This window comes from Dermacentor albipictus, chromosome 3, assembly GCF_038994185.2.
Source record: "Dermacentor albipictus isolate Rhodes 1998 colony chromosome 3, USDA_Dalb.pri_finalv2, whole genome shotgun sequence".
In the NCBI taxonomy this organism is placed as follows: Eukaryota; Metazoa; Arthropoda; class Arachnida; order Ixodida; family Ixodidae; genus Dermacentor; species Dermacentor albipictus.
In genome coordinates this window covers 16,344,356-16,361,818 of record NC_091823.1, presented here as the reverse complement: position 1 = coordinate 16,361,818, position 17,463 = coordinate 16,344,356, and the positions used below count along the sequence as shown (strand labels likewise).

General features: G+C 44.4%; 2 protein-coding genes across 6 annotated transcripts in view; one reads left to right on the top strand and one right to left on the bottom strand.

Moving 5' to 3' along the window:
- LOC135917506 (alpha-N-acetylgalactosaminidase-like) overlaps nt 1–4,662 on the bottom strand; it is a 35,774-nt gene extending 31,112 nt beyond the window's left edge. Inside the window, exons 1-3 of one of the 2 annotated variants that reach the window (XM_065451084.2) lie at nt 4,519–4,662; nt 3,021–3,281; nt 1,085–1,259 (exon numbers count right to left, since the gene is read on the bottom strand). In XM_065451084.2, the coding sequence (XP_065307156.2) occupies nt 1,085–1,259; nt 3,021–3,281; nt 4,519–4,574 (492 nt within the window). In that variant the 5' untranslated portion in view covers nt 4,575–4,662. Of the gene's footprint in view, nt 1–1,084; nt 1,260–3,020; nt 3,282–3,681; nt 3,826–4,518 lie in introns of those variants that run through there. The other variant, XM_065451083.2, reaches the window with a different exon arrangement.
- Nucleotides 1–17,463, top strand: part of LOC135917503 (uncharacterized) — a 321,200-nt gene that overhangs the window by 203,261 nt on the left and 100,476 nt on the right. The window lies entirely within an intron of this gene.

The window sequence follows — 17,463 nt, the reverse complement described above, 5'->3', positions numbered from 1 at the left end:
CAGTTTCGCCAGAAGGGTGAATTAACGACAGGGTTAGCAAGGCTTAGCGCCGCGCTTAAACTTTTCGGACGGTGCTCTAGCCGTACGCGGGTCCGACTAATGCTGATGCGACATACGCGTGTGCGCCAACATTTTTAGCACTTTTACAAGTGTTAACAAGCCATGTAGGGCCTGCAGTGACGTTGCACAGACACCACTACGCTGCTCGTGAAAAACCACACCAGTAAATTTACAGCACTTCCAGGTTTGGTCATTGATATTGTTTTGCGCTTTCATTAATAGTATGGGAAGATTTAACATAAAAGACATGCGCTTTGAATGTTATGTTTTCTGACATTTGTTTACGGGTTGCCATTCTAATAACATTCAGAAGAATAATTCAGTATAGTACGTAAGACATGACTTGTGCAACTTTTTGGGATGAGTAGTATATCACGTACCTTGCATATACGGAAGTATAAACATATGGCATACATATACCTCAAGATAGGCGGAACCATATAATTACTATCGCAATATTTTCTGGGCCCGAATTCACTAAAAGCACTTAAGCTAGAAGTGTTAATAAGAGAAAATTTAAGCCAATCCTGATATTATCGAAGGCGGCCCGCCAATGGCAACAACAACTTGCGAATGATAAGGTGTCTGAATTCGGTACCTGCTTCCTTCAGTCACTAGATTTTAACTTTTTCTCTTAACTGCCAGAAATATGATGAACGTCGGGGCAGCGAAATACTAGCAAACCAATTTATCCATCCCATGTATTTACATAGCAGATGCCGAGCTAAACCTTCCTCTTAAACGCTCTAATGGTCAGTGATTTTAATTGTCTGCGAAAGACAGTAATTAACCAATTTCGTCACACAAATTCAATGTACTAATGTAATGAAGTACCATGCACTAATAACGCAATGATGTACAATTTAATGAGTCGCGTCATGTTTGACTGTAGCGCTGAAATTATGTCACGTTCTCACAGTCATTTCTCGGAGACGAATTCTGCGACATCTTTTGGGTCTCGCTTCCCTGGTTTCGTGTATTTGCACGTCATCGCGGTGCTCGTCGCGCTTTTGATGGCACTCACGAAGTCGGCGAGGTGCTTGATGCCGTTGGGGAATCGGGTGCGATTCGCCTGCAGCCTTCCGGCCACGTCGCGTTCCTGCGTCATCCAGCAGTCGTCGATGTTCACGTACTCGTATCCCACGTCCCGGTAGCCTTCGTACACGAGAGCGTTGGCCATCTCCTTGAACAGCCGCTCGCTGCACACACCGCAGGCATCGTGTAACAGCATGCAGGTGTCATTCGACCGGCTTACCTATGTATATACTTACTGAACGGTGAAATCGAACTTTCCTGTAGTGAAAAACACGACCTTGCTAACTTCTCAATATGAACGAGTCAGTCCGCGAATAGAAATCAGTCATTTGGAAAGCGAGTGCTTGCAGGGCTGTGATATTTATAGTAATGTAATTTATAAGGTTTATTTCAGAGAGAAGTTTATATGAGAATTGCTACATTCAGCATTATCAGTACAATATTGCGGTCATGGAACTAAGGTTAAAGGCGATATCACCTGAAAAGACCTCGTACCATGGATTGAAAACAGCAATTAACAGCGGGGAAGAACATGGATCACGTTTACGGAAGAAGAAGAAGAAGAAGAAGAAGAAGAAGAAGAAGAAGAAGAAGAAGAAGAAGAAGAAGAAGAAGAAGAAGAAGAAGAAGAAGAAGAAGAAGAAGAAGAAATAGAAAAAAATACCAATACTTGATAAGAATTTTAGATTACACTATCACGGAGTACATAAATGAGCACATTAACACAAACTTGAATAAAATACAGATGATACAACTTGGATGGAGAACAAGACAGTGCACTGACTTTTAAACGTAATGCATGACTTACATAGGTAATTAATCCAGCACATAGTTGATAGGCTAAGCTATTAACAGTAAAACGTTTCTAACTTTTCTTTTCTAAACACATACACTATTGTAAGACAAAGCCAGTTCGACAATTTCAGGTTGAGGATGCGATACTCAACTTGAAAGTAAGTTTCAACCTGAGTATGGTAAGTAAGTCTAGTATGCGATAACGAAGTGATAGCAGACCGTATGCAGTTCTGGTTGTTTTCCAGACTAATGTTGCCCGCCGTATTTCGTAGCGGCCCTCTGGGCGAATCTAGGAATCCAGAAATGCAGCTCCGTCTTTCTTAATGTGTTTACATTATCATATAGGCAAACGCTGATTAAAATGCATTAAAAACGGGCAAAATCTTGTTACCATAGAAGAAAGAAAGCATTGATTGATCGTACCGTTCTGAGTTTTGGATGAAGCGGAGAGCCTTTTTGTGTAGAATGTGTAGTTATCATTTTCAACACACGAAAGAACATCAAAGGAATTCGTTATTCTTAAGAAGTGTCTTACCTAAATGCCACGGATGCGTACTGAAGCTGGAAGTACTTTGACGATGATCGACGTCGATTAACCAACCACATACCACCTCAATGCTTTCATTTTTTTTAAGAAAGTGAAAGACATCAAATTTCGACTCCTGTGCCGAATGTGGTCACGTCCTTAGGCCGCGGTATGATAACCAGTACAATCAGGACAGGTTGAACTTGCTTAGGAGAGTCTGGCTGGGTCACATTAAGTGTGAGACTGATATGGTTTCGGCCGCCATTATGCGGCAACCACAAGAAGCGTATTCTCGACGTATTTCCGAAGTTACCTTGTCTAATTTGTGCAGTGCGAGAGCAGCACTTTATTTCCGGTCGAAGTGGATCGCGTGTTGTTAAACACATGGTCGGTTAACATATACGCATTCTGACCTCTGGCAACGACAAGCATGCAGATGGCGCAGTGTGTAACTGTTGGGTCGGCGTCGCCAATACGTCGAATATATACGTGTCATGTAGTCACTGCGTTAACGCAACCCAGTTGGGAGCGTGCACTGCACTTCCGTCAAAAAAAAAAAAAACGCCCGGCACTAACGCAAGCCGCTGCACACAAACTCACTAACCTGATACAGTTGTCGGGTTCGTTGACGCAGTCAACGTTGCACCCGAAACGCTCCCAGGACAGCCATCCCATGGGCGGCGTCCTGGCCAGACCGTTCGCCAAGCAATGAGCGGGCTGCGCCCCCGTAAGCAGGAGAAGCGCGAGCCGTAGCGTCGGGCTCGGCCACCGCGGGGTCCGCGCCGCGGTCGCGCTGGCGGCAGCAGCTGCCGGTCGTCGTCCCATCTGGACAATCTGAGAGTGGACACGACGAGGGCAGGGTTGTCTGCGAAAGGAGAAAGCGTGCGCCGAGCTCGACACGAACATTCGATAACAAAAATAGTAACGAATTTAAGAACGCATTCTTAAACGTTTGATAAAGAACTCCTAGTCTGCACTTTTTCTTGGGACATGCAGCGAAAATGTTGCAGGACTGTAGGGAAATCTAGCGACAATTAGAACCAAACCAGTCATTTTAACATAGCTGGCCAAGCCGGAGTGCGAGAAGCTCAGCTGTATCACTTGTGCACCGAATGGATGCTTTTGCTACAGGGCGTATTTCGCGATTGAACAAACCATTCGGACGTTCTGAGTGAGGACCTGCAGCCGCTCAGGCGACACCACTTCGGACGCGACGGTATCGTGCGTATCACAGAAAAGGTGCATGAGGACTTGGAGCCTCAGACCTGTCGAAGCATGTCTGTTCCTCCGATGCTTCAAGTTGCTGCAGATGCTCCAGTTTTTTCCATCTGGAAGCTTCTTGATTACAGCAGGCGGTGGTATCGATGTTCATGAGTCACAGCTTCAAGCATTGTGCGTCGCGTAGCAAACGCCCTCAAGAAGCATGCAAAAAGATTCATACAGTAAGTTCGGCCTTGTTTCAATGATATCATAATGCGATAACACCATCATTGCACTAAGATAGGTGCCAGAACGCAGGAGCATGCACACAGGCGCTTATAATGAGGGCAGCAGAGCTGATTAGCGGCTCCGGTACTTTTCGGAACTGGTGGTTCCCCAGAGATTCCCTAGCCCTACTGCTCAGTAGTCGTTGACTATAGGGAACATTTAATACTGCGTTCTTAAATTAGTTATTATTTTATTTATTAAATGTACGTGCAAGCCGCCCCTGACGCTCGCAGGCGGGCTTTAGGAAGGAATGGAAAATGTCGCTAGGGGAGAGGAAAAGTGTGGAATGAGCAAACGCGGGCTAGAGAAAGTGCTGGCTGTTTACCCATACATACGCCTCTATGTCGTGGAAGGTTGTGGAGAGACTTGGGATCCTCTAAGCCCGAATGCCGATATACTGTTACGCCACCAGAGGGTCTCATGCGCATAAGGGTGGCATAGCCTCAGAAGAGCAAGACGAAGAAAAAAAAAGCATAAGGACGTGCGGTGGGGAAGACTCGCTATAAGGCACGCGGAGAATTGACAGGCGACCGTAACAATATTGCGCGACCAGCATCCGTCAGTGCGGCGAAGCGGTGGCAGGAAAGATTAGCGGTTGCGACAGGCCTACATACATGTAGCTGTAGCGGCGACTGTCGGGCGCAATACGTAAGAAGATGCGTCTTGACATCTGGGCGGACCGGGCTGCGCCCGAGCGTTTTAACGGAAGCCGGCAATATGAGACCTTGACGCGCGCGGTTCTCACGCATTTGTTGAGGAAGGGGCATAAGAAACGAGGGAGTAAGTACAGCGTGCTGAAGAGAGAACATGAAGATATATACACAGGCGCATGTAGTGCAGTCCATATGTTGTTGGCCTGCCGGTTTCTTTTATGCGAAGCATATTACGAGGGCTCAACCCAGCTCCTCAGGCGCGGCGGTGACCATGAAATCACGTGACACCGTGACGTCACGACAGAGGAGAAGTGGCTTTGGCTCAACTCTTGCAAGACGGGCTGGGTGGGAATCGAACCAGGGTCTCCGGAGTGTGGGACGGAGACGCTACCACTGAGCCACGAGTACAACGCTTCAAAGCGGTACAAAAGCGCCTCTAGTGAATGCGGTGTTGCCTTAGAAACGCACTGTTTCTAAGGCGTGCGTCTCTTGCTCAGGCGCACATTTCGTTGCCGCGCCGAACGCTGCTTTGCTCGACGCTCACCGCGTCCAATGCGGGGCGCGTAGTCGCTGCCCTGTAGCCCATTGTCTTACACCCCTTGGCGGGTCGACGGGAACGCTGTCGCGTTCCACTCTTGAAGGCGAAGAAGTAATGCATGAGTTGTTTCTTCGTCTAGCCGAACCAAATATAGCCAAGCAACAGCAGTTCACCAGGCTAAACAGTGGTTCAACAACTAAAATAAAGGCTAGTATGCTTCGCATCCTGGGCTTAACCTTACCTAAGCCACAGCCATTTTTTTTTCTCTCTCCTTCTCGTTACTGGATTCTATCTCAACATTCTACTTTTCTGAAGCGGAGCTTTCTTTCCCAACTTGCACCTATGCTATAGGTGACTTGATCGACTCTCACGTAGGATCTACATTAACTCCGTTGTTATTTGAATTGAATTGAATTTTGGGGCTTTACGTGCCAAAACGCTGACTTAATGATGGGGCACGCCGTAGTGGAAGACTCCATACTAATTTTGACCACGAGGGGATCTTTGAAGTGTCCCCGATGCACGGGACACGGGCGTTCTCGCATTTTGCCCCCATCGAAATGCGGCTGCCCAGGCCGGGGTTGGACCCCGCGACCTTGTGCTTGGCAGCACAACACCATAGCCTCTAGGCCACCTAGGCGGGAACCGTTGTTATTTGCGGAAATGCATACATGAACCTGGCAAATCTCTAACTATGCACGATACTTACTTCGGTTTAAATCCCCTTACCTCTCCCCAGTAGAGGGTAGCCAATAAGAACTATACTTCAAGTTAACTTTCCTCTCTTTCTATGCGCCCTTTATCTGTCTCTTCATGTAGGCAGTAGAGAAACACTATGATGTAATCTCGACACTCGTTTCACCTTCGCGCATCTCGCTGACTGACTTACCAGAACTTTTCTAGACACTGGACGCCACCGGCAACCAAGTAAATCAAAATGAGAAAATGCGTGTTGCCACTAATGGCCGAAAAAGAGCAAAGGACGAGCTAAATGCGAGTCAAAATATTATCTGCGCCAGCTGTTGCAGCGGTGAAACTCGCGAAGCATATCGAAGGATTAGTAATATTCTTTAGACGATGAGATTTTCGTCTCCAATTAGCGCATCACATTGTTTAAATTATTTCATTGAAATGACAGAAAATGGTGATGTTGGCGCACAGATGTGGCTACTTTTTGTCTCATAAACAGGTGGTGCCATCGCCTTTGATTGCGCGGTGAAGGCTGTTGTCTGTGCGCGCGCATCATTTGTTATCCCTTTCTTTGTTTCCTTCGTTTTTTTTTCCCCCGTTTCCGCATGCTTCCTCATATCTCAGTGTAGGGTAGCAAGCCAAGTGCAGCCTGGTTTCCTCTCTCTCTCTCTCTCTATTTTGCATTAGCAGCAATGATAGCAACCTAGCCACGCCATTAAAATTATCCACACTATCAGGAGAGACCATTTGTGCCACTGGAGGTGCGAGCAGTTTCGTGACGTGCTGCCTACGGTCGGTGTTGGCAGTCATGTTGGGCGCCCGTTCAAATTGTAGCAAATGAACGCAGTAAGCATCTTCACCGTGAAGCATCACGGCGATGGGATAGGTTGCCACTTAAAAAAATAATAATTCGGGGTTCTTACGTATCAGAACAACAATCTGATTATGAGGAACGCCGTAGCGGGCGACTGCGGATTAATTTTGACCACCTCCGGCTCCTCGTAAATTTAGCAGGCGAGAGCTCTTACGGCTGCCGGGATCGAATCCGTGGCCTCGAGCTCAGCTGCGCGTCGCCATAGCAACTAAACTTAAGCTGCGGGTTGGTCGGCACTCGAGTGACATTCATACTTTACTAGTTTCGTGTACGAACATGCTCTCGCAAAGCGACCTGTGCAGTTGCAGACATAGAGCGCGTCGAGAGATTAGAATAGTGGAAATTTTGAGAAGTCACGGAAATAGAGGGCAGAGAAATACGATTGATGCATGATGCACGCAGGTCACTGTTAACCCAACTAGTGACCCGCACATTCACTCACCTAGCCTCTCCCACTGCGTTGCACAAACATGAGAACACGGTGGCGTGTTTGCGTAGAGTTGTTCCTCTGGCAAATACCTGTTTACACGTGACGTTTAGTGCGCGAGCCACGGAGAGGATCAGTAAACAACTACATCTACCCGCGAGTCAATACAAGACATTTTACCCAGTTGACAAATGTTCTCGAAGAATAGCAAATCAAGCTTGGGGTAGGAAGTGAGTTATTAATCTTGCCAGTCCCTATACTGCTCAATATTTATCGACGAACAGCCTTGTTCTGATTTATCATCTGTTTTAGAGGCAGATATTTAGTTTTTTTAGTTATTTAGTCGCACATAGTAGTTATTCGCAGTGACGATGATTGGTGCCCCAGATTAAATACTAAATGCTGCAGATCCCCAAGTTCATGGTGTAAAATCTCTTTCTTTACAAAGAGGATTATCGCTTCGAAACCACTCAGAATAGAGCAGGGGCATGCCCCACTTCACAGTAGGCTATTGTCTCTAGAACACAATCGCACGAGAAGAAAGGAAGCGTCGTGTCATGTCTGAAGCGCTCCTGTCGTGCACTTCTGTCTTCGTCGTCCCTTGTCTTACCGCTCAGTTTTGTTTGTAACCATGAAAGGAAATGTCATTGCGCCTTTGCGCGCACTCATTTATAAAATTTCAAATGCTTGGCAAGGATGGAAAAATTCTGTGCGACCCAGATATCCTATCCTTTGTCTTCGCGGACATTGTGCATCCGTCAGCATGAAGTCTCGAACGTTGGACAACACCGCAATAGCCTATGTGTGACATCAGTTTCATACAAGTTTTCATCGGATTTAATTCGTTAAACTTGCACGTTATACGAGAAAGCGGACCGCAGATGTGGTTACGGCTCACAAGAAGACAGCGAGGTACACGTGAGCTACAGAGCCCGCTTTGTCACTTGCTCCTATATGACAAGGTAGTGACACGCGTCGAACGTAACAAGCGTTGTACAAGTAATCGTGAATGTACAGGAATTCTCAGTCTACTGAAGTCGCCTGATTGTAAAGTGCTGAATCGTGTCCAGGTGCTTTAGAACAAATCGTAGAAGTATCCTTGATGTGTCCGCCATGATGAATCCGCTGAGAGGAGGGTTATCATGACAGTTCTGACATAACGTCGCCCATTATTACGGCACAGCTGGCAAATCAGTTCTATAAGGACCTATGTTGTTTAATCACACAGTCAGTGCTTTTACACGTTATTTTCTGAATATAGAATTGAATTCTTGGGTGACAAAGCTAGAGATCGTTTGTGCTCAACTTGGCATAGATATGCGGATAAATAATGAAATATTGCAATGAGTACTTGCCGTTCTGCAAATTCGTTAGTATTTAAACCACCATCCGAACTCATGAGCACCCGTTCTGATAAACCCATATGCAGTGTGAACACTTTCTGATTCAAGCATTCTTTCGTGGGATGAAATAAAGAAAATAAAGTTAAAATTAGGCCTTGCCATTGCTTCTAAACATCTGCAAGCCGTCTTCAGGCGTCTTCGAGTGCGCTTCGAGACCAATTGGCTCGCGCATACGAGATCGATCTCCTTATACTCACGTGGCTGGAGTAACGGCGCACAAATGTTTATTGACGACAGTAAAGCCACGAACAACTCTAATTTCGCTCCCAATATTTATTTATTTATTTATTTATTTATTTATTTATTTATTTATTTATTTTTCTTTCTTTCTTTTCTTTTATTTGTGTAGGATACACACAAAAAGTAATTTGGCCAAGGTATTTTATACCTCAGCGCCTCCACAGCAGTTCGTTCGTAACGGAAAATAAAAACAGGCCGTATTCGTTCAATTTTTACTTCGCAACGTCTGTCCCGCTGAGTTGCCAATCTCAGCGATAGCGGGGACTCTATTTCTTACTGCAAAAACGAAGAGAATATTTAAAAAATCCTCACATAATATGGTGCTACGTTCTACCGATGGCAAACTTGACTGAACTGAATAACTTGCTCGATAACGCAAAATATGCTTCTTTTCCTAAGCTATTGAGAGCTCAGGATTATACCGAGGCAAGAAATCCTCCTCCGTTCCACACCATCCGCACACAATATCTATCTATCTATCTATCTATCTATCTATCTATCTATCTATCTATCTATCTATCTATCTATCTATCTATCTATCTATCTATCTATCTATCTATCTATCTATCTATCTATCTATCTATCTATCTATCTATCTATCTATCTATCTATCTATCTATCTATCTATCTATCTATCTATCTATCTATCTATCTATCTATCTATCTATCTATCTATCTATCCGTCCATCCATCCATCCATCCGTCCGTCCGTCCGTCCGTCCGTCCACCCATCCATCCATCCATCCATTCCATCCATTCCATTCCATCCATTCCATCCATTCCATCCATCCACGTGAAAGTGGATGTACACCGAAGCTGTTGCCGACGTTAGACAAGTATCACTACCACAAGCGACATACCTCACGCGCGCACGTGTGTGGGTGGAAGTGCCGCATGCATCCTCATTCTTCTAGGCCCTCGGCCAAGTGCAAGTGCCTATTCAACGAATTGAATTATTCAAAGTAAACAGAGTCAGAAAATTTGTAAAGTACGATTTGCACACAATCTCCAGACATAGCTTCGGATTGTAATTCGAATATACCAGAAAAAAATAATTTTGTTACACGGAAACTCAAAAACAAAGCCCCTTTCCAGCTGCTGCTTCAGGTCTGTCTCAGTGGCCATGGCCGCTAGGTAATGCTACTGTTCTCAGGTGAGCACGAGCCCACGTAAAATCCTGACCAACTAGAGGCTAACAACTTCCCTGTAAAATGAAAAAAAAAACCTGCCTCCATTTGGACTCTTGCGTGATGATTAGACCCTTGAACGTCCGGTGGACCCAGTTTGCAAATTTTCACCGGTGTTAACTCATTTTTTTTATTAACTTTCCGCAGACATGAGCTCGTGAGTAATGCACAACGCGAGAGGCCGCCCCTGAGATTTAGTACGCGCTGCGCTCTCGAGGACTCACACTTGCGGTCTTCTATGCTCGGGATGTGCCGCCGTTCTCCTCCTGGTAATGGTTATTGCGGCGGGATGCGGACGCGAGCAAATCACTGTCCTACATGAAGAGCTAACACCAGGATGCGCGTTTCTTGCGCAGTTCTTGCGCGGCTTTTGCGCGCAGAGGTTGGTGTGCTCGCACATGATACGTTCAAAAAACGCGTATCTCGCTCGCTTTATGCAATCACCGTCGTTCTCGTGCACTGTACGCTGGATAAGGTGCAGCTGTTGGTTGCTCCACTTATGTGCGCGGATGCTGTTGAGACAAAGCTTAGAAGCAAGCAGGTGTCCTTATCTTTTTTTGTTACAGCAAATGTCTCGCAAGGACGTGCTAGAAGATCAGGGAACGCGATTAAAATGACCTCGAGCACGTGTATAGTATGCGTAGCTTGAAGAAGGCCTTGAAAAAGACAAGTCCACTTGTCGAAACTTTGGCTCTTGCTTTCACCTCGTCCTCGTCTTGCTCATCGTATGCGTACCTTGTCGCACAATGTTCTTGGGCTCGTAACATATTGTAAACACGGATGCGTTAGCCTCATAGTTTACCCCGTGGCATCTAAATGTGTGAGGAACAACAGTACGACCCCTGAACGGACTCTTTGGTTGTCAACATAAATTATTTAATCAAAGAAAAAGAAGCGCCAACAACGCGAGAGTATCAAAACGCTACAGATGCACCTTGTGCATCAGAAAGAGAGCGTCGCAATTGAGAAAAACTGTGCCCTAATTTCAGGGAGAATGACAAATTTCATTTTCCTTGAAACGTCCTCCAGCTAGTGGATTCTGGCAGAACTCATAACCTGTATAGATTCATGCAGTCTGACTGATTGTCTTCGTCCGCACACACATTCAGGCAGTCTGCAACTGCAGCACGAATTTGATTGACAGGGCCCAATGTGGAAAACAAAATGCCCCTTTGTTAGTATCCTTAGTGACGTCTCTTTTCTTTTAGCCTGCACTTCTTTGTTTGGGCCAAGTTCGTTGTTCTTGTTGTGTCGTTGTGGGGCCATTGCGTATTGGAGAAATATAAGCAGGCGAAAGGGAGGATAGTGTGCTATAAGCTGCATCTCCAATGAAACCACCTAACAACGAATCTTCCTGCTTCTCGGCTGTGCGGCCACTTCCCATGACAATCACTTTCATGTTATTCACAACTCGGTAGCTCACAAAATATGCATCTTCTTGAACAATTCATTTAGTAAGACATCGGAAATGTTGGCAATAAATATGCCGCCAGCTTCTACATTACGTTAAGTGTTTATATGACTGAAAGTAAGGAGTATTTTTGTACTCAGGGGTCGTGTAACCCAACACACTCTTTGCCGAAAACAAATTTATATCAGGATAAAACGTAGATACACTTCCAAGCTTTAGTCAGGTATAAATGTTTGTACTGGCGTAAGCTGTATGCATGGTAGGAAATCCTCAGCGTTGTTTTTACCGCTGGCTGCCTTAGGCTTTGGCTCAAAGCTACTTGGTCAGATATAAAGCAAAAATCAACAAATTCTTGTACAATATAGTTTTGATATTTCAATTGAATATTAGGGAGAATATTTCCACTTTGTAAACAGATATATAATTAGTTCAAAACATTCACGAAATTTATGGGTATCATAATGATAGCACGTGATGATACCTCTATGTATAGCAACATTGCCTGAAAATAATAGCCTTACATTAAACAGCCTAAGAGCTTTAGACTTCTCATTAATATTTTTTTCTTACTCATGTGTCATGATTTTTACAGTAGTAGTGGTGCGTACAACGTTCCATGTCAGAGTCAGACTACGCACTAGGACTAGATACATTCACCATTATGTGTTGGAGTGCTGCCTCGTAATTAACTGTGCTGAAGATATGGCTCCGGGAGTAATTTATGTCGTTCTTTCACCACAAATTGCAGTTTCTGGGTATGTTCTTGTACTTTGGCTAAAAACGGAGCAAATAAATGGCATACGATGAACACAGGACCAGTACAGACTCGGACTGTTAATAGCTACCCTATTGTATATTCCTAAAAGTACAAGGCACTTTTGTGCTTTCTCAGAACGTCTGGTTTGCGCGAGCGGCTTTAACACAAGTGCTGTCCGTACACGTCTCTACACCTTCTTTCTCCATTCTCTATCTTCCCCTTCTCTCTTGCCCCCGTGTAGGGTAGCCAACCAGACTCTTGACTGGTTAACATCCCTGCCTTCCTATATTGCTCTCTCACTCTCTCTTTCTCTCTATCTCTCTCTCTCCCGTCCAATCAACTCGACAGTACCAAATAGAAAACTGATCAATGCAAGTTTAGCGCATTTGTTCATGCACACGCCTTCTCAACCCTTGCAGCTTAATTGACCTATGACCGAGGCCGATTGTGGGCCGTGTAGTGTGTCTCATGTTGCACGGTAAGTGCTTTAATGCTTTGGAAAGCGAGGACATTAGCACTACTCTGACTGAAGAAAAAGAAATCCCAAGAGATCATAATATCGATACTTCCTCCAGACGAACTGCGCTATATATTAAGGCGACCTTCAGCTCGTGGTAGCAAAATGGCATGACCTGATTAAAATTAAGTTGCTTTCTTTAAGATTGACTGACCTGATTAAGTTGCTTTCTTTAAGATTGACTCGTGCCCTAAAGTTAATATCTCGCGAAAAAAAAAATACTAGCCATGTTTTTTTTTTTCGTGCATCCGTTTATCGTGTGCGGCTCGGTAATGCATTCACGAAACACTTTCTATGTAACATCTTCCCCGTTGAGTTATCCTAAATGTAATTTTGGCCACGTAGATGACCATGTTGCTCGCTTCGAGAATAGAAACTTTATTGCAATGGAAAAGATTTGAAGGAGGGGTGGTCGGAGCCTCTCAGTCCGGGGCCCCACTGGCCTCTGCCGCCTGCCTGACCTGGCTAATTAAGGACTTTTGTCCTGCCAGGTCGGAGCGGGCGAGCTGTGCCTCCCACTGCTCCATTGTCCTACTGGTATTTGGCCTATGAGGGTGCTTAGTGCACTCCCAGGTTATGTGTATTAGGGTAGGTATGCCACCGCACCAAGAACAGTTGGCCCTATAACGAGTGGGATACATGCCGTTTAGCAATTCTAAATGGGGGAATACCCCGGTCTGTAAGGTGGTGGTATTGTGAGTTCGCAAAAGGCCATGGAGAGTTGCATGACAATGAGCATTTGGGGAGGCCGCGTACGTCGCTGATTGACAGCAACATGACACAGAGGCACCCCAAATTTAGTGCTGCGATGCGACAGATGTGTGGACCTATGTGGGTACTATGTGGGGAAAACAGTGCAAGGTATGTAAAATAGTACATATATCTCTAATTACCCGTATGTACCTTATTTTGACTAATAAAAAATAGTGGCAAACACTTTCCGAGTCATATATATATATATATATATATATATATATATATATATATATATATATATATATATATATATATATATATATATATATATATATATATATATATATATATATGCGTGTGTGTGTGTGTGTGTGTGTGTGTGTGTGCGTGTGCGTGTGCGTGAGAGAGAATCGGAAAGCGTTTGCCACTATTTTGCCCCCAACACTCGATACACAAGCCGTGTGTCGAGTGAGCTCCTGAACAACGCTTTGCAATGTGGTGAAAGCGGTCTTAATCACGGATCCGGGTCCTTAAAGAGGTGCCCCGTAATTCTAGCACACATCTTTTTATTATAGCGTGCATCATCCGTGAGTTAAGCCTATTTCTGCGACCCGACTTTAAGCCGCCTTTCACACGTATTGTGGGATTTAATGTCAGCATAAATGCCGGCTCTGCTTTCCGCACACCCGCCACTTGGATTTCGAGGATAGCGGAGTGACAGCAATAGCTGCCTCATTCATGGCAGTTTTATTCTTCTATTTCTTTATCGTTTTGTTTTAACTCAATCATATGATTCATTATTTAGTTTTCGTTTTCTGTCCTGCTACCAATGTTACAACAATATTCGCGTTTGCACGCACTTTTCACTATGCCATACAAAGTTCATACGCACCTCTGTGGAGGCGGTGCACGGGTTAAAACACTGAGGAAACATAATTGCGAGCTTACTCTAGACAGTCGCACTGTTGCAGTCAGAGTGTCTTACCCTGATTCCGGCCACCATTTGATAAAACGGCCGTTCGCAGGCAGGAGTGCACGATGTTGCAGCCAGAGTCAAAAATAGCAAGACCAATCGTTGGACGCGCTGCGCATACGACGAGAGGAGTAGACTTATTTTAGAAATTTGATAGAACTCCCCCGTTGCCCTTCGCACTCGTATTACAACCGTTCCGCGTTGTCCGTTTGTGCGCCTACTTTACAAAGATGGCATTACATTACGCCTGGATCTTAAAGTGCCTTCCAGTCATATGGCGATCCTATGTGGGAAAGCACGCCGCAACTCACTTTTCAAAACTGTAAAGCTGGCTTTCCCGCAATATAGAATCTCCTATTGTACGGCGTAAAAGACGTTGTTAAAATTACGATTACTGTGCAGCTCGCTCTTTGTTCCTGATTCCTTAGATTCATTCTCAGCACATAGTGCCTGAAACTGAAAGAATGTGCCAGCTGCTTTGTATATACCAATTTGACAACGAGCTTAATTCATGCCATAATCTTGGCAACTATGCATCGCATGCGAGTAAGCTTGGCAGTTTCCAAAGTGGTTTGTTTCGATGCTTAAGTTTTCGTTTTCTAATGCATCATTACTACTAAACCTTTCTTTTAAGCTCATAGAGCGAATGCGCGAATATCCTTTGCCAACTGAAGAAGAAACTCTCGGGAAGGTGCCGCACGGGCTCCAGCGCAGGGCTGTGCAAAGATACCTTGCAATTATATCATGATACGATACAAGATACTCGGGCAACAAGTATTTGAGATACAGATACAAGGTACAACCCCAATGACTATCCAGTACGATACTTTCCATTTGTATCTTAAGAAACTGCGATACATTTGCAAATTTCTTATTATACATCTGTGTAATGTAGCAGAAAGCGCGTATGCACAAAACCGTTGGCTTGGAAATCTCTCCATTGTGACCAACTTTATTTTATTTGAATGAGATCTCTGTTAGTATCTCAAAATTTCTGTCGTTCTTGCTCGAAGTACAATATTTTCATTCAGAAACAGTTCATTGGGGATGATTTAGCTGCTTAACATGAAAGCTCTTTATACGCGGCTCTGTCAGCGGTTTTTGCTTGTCACTTTTGTAATTGATTGGAGTTGGCGTTGCTCTGCTTGCCGACCAGCTAGCGGCTGGCCATCATATTACAAGAACGCTAATAAGAAGCCTCTGCATGATAGCGCAAATACTGCTGTGCAGTTTTAAAGAAGTACCATTGTTGAGCGTTACTACGTGACTCTGCTCCACCAACAGGGACGCGCAGACTTCATCGCCTGCCCTCGCTGGAAGGCTCTGGCGGAGAGATAAAAGAATGTCGCTGCTTTTAGTTTTACTCAGGTGGCGTAGTGGCAGCAGTATCAGCTTGCGAAGCGAAGTTCAGCCAATGTCTATAGTTTCGCACGATGATGTTGCGATAGCATTACCTTGTGTCTTAAGATACACGATACATTATTTCATGTATCGGAAATACAGATACTGATGTACGTCTTGCCAGACGTATCATGAAAACAGATGATGCAAGATACCCAAAGACTATCTCAGTATCTAAGATACATGTATCTTCGATACTGCCCAGCACTGCTCCAGCGGTGGTGGCGTGGCAGCCCATAAAACTGCGTGGTGCTACCATGAGCTGTCGCGATTAGATGAATCGTAGTTTCACCACCATAAATAGTTATAGGCCGCTGAGCGCACTAGCGTATATTCAAAAATCTAAGCATGCTTCTCACTTGCGCACTTGATGATTAAAGTCAGGGAATGGCCGTTACATATTCCTAATAAAAAATTTCCTTCTCTGGGAATGAACTAAAATTTAACAGTGCAGACTAATTTTCAACAAGCAATAAGCAGCAAATAAGTTTAACGCGTCGAGCTGGAAAAAAAAATACATTTCACTGCCGTGTCGCAAATGCTGTACTTTTAAGGCGTCTTTACCTTCCATGCATGAATAGATCCTATTATGGCTGCAGGTACACGTATCCATCTCCAATTCGCGTTACAGCCGTTCACATTGACGTAGCCCACACCCCAGTCAGCAAATGTCTGAGCGTCGGTCCTGTAGTGTCCGTAACTTCCAGGACATCCATCGCAAGTTTTGGGGCCAACATACGTGTAGTTGCCAAGCTTGGGGCCTTTCTGGTCAACCTTTATTGAAAAAATTGACGGTGTATCCATCCTTTGATTGACGACTTCAGTGCTATTAGCAAACGATCTGATGGGTACAGCGTAATTGTTGATGATATGTTTTATATACTGATTATATATACTGATTATATACTGATTATAAACACGTATATCCAGTGATACATATCGAGTGACACAAGTTGACGACAAAGAGGTTCATTGAAGAGCAGCACATATCCAGTGGCATATATACCATGACCCATGTAGGCGTCAGAAAGGTTCGTTGAAGAGCCCAACATTCCCAGTGTTACATAGCCAGTGACCCAACTTGGTCCAACGGTTGGCTTTGAACCCAGTTCCCTCAGCACATCAGCCCTATGTTCTACCGATTTTACAATGGAGTATCTGTTCACCAAATTGGGAAGGACAGAGGTTAGACGCGTACATAAACAACATATATAGATACACTGATATACCCCGACATACCGCAAAATGGGGTAACTTCCCAAAGGATGATTAAAACAACAAATTGCGAATAGGGGAGAAGTGTGCGCTGTTTATTGCCTTGGTGAGCGGTTTATGTGAGCGACTCGACCAGAGTTAATCGATCACACCTCTTGTAAAACTGTATGTATCAAAGCATATGGTGAAACAGATTATTGGATAAAAACGTGGCAGACCGTTGATTGCCGCTTTCTGATATCTATAGGCAATAAAGATATATAGAAGTAAATAAAGAATAACTAAATCAATCAATAAATACAAATTCCCTCGAGCACCCTAAAAATATATAAGAATAAGCAATAAGTCTAAAACGTAAAGAAAATGGCAATTCTACCATGTATCCCAGTTAATGTTAGCCAAGCTGTTCAACGTAACAAATTATTTTTAAAGAACACGGTGCAAGATACAATTATAAAAACTACATTGTTCGGTTATCGGAGGGTTGTCGACCCAACACCGTAGGTCTCAAGATTGTATCTTACGCGCTTGTTTTTTCAATCTTATTTTTCGTTGAGCAGCTTAGCTAACGGTAGTT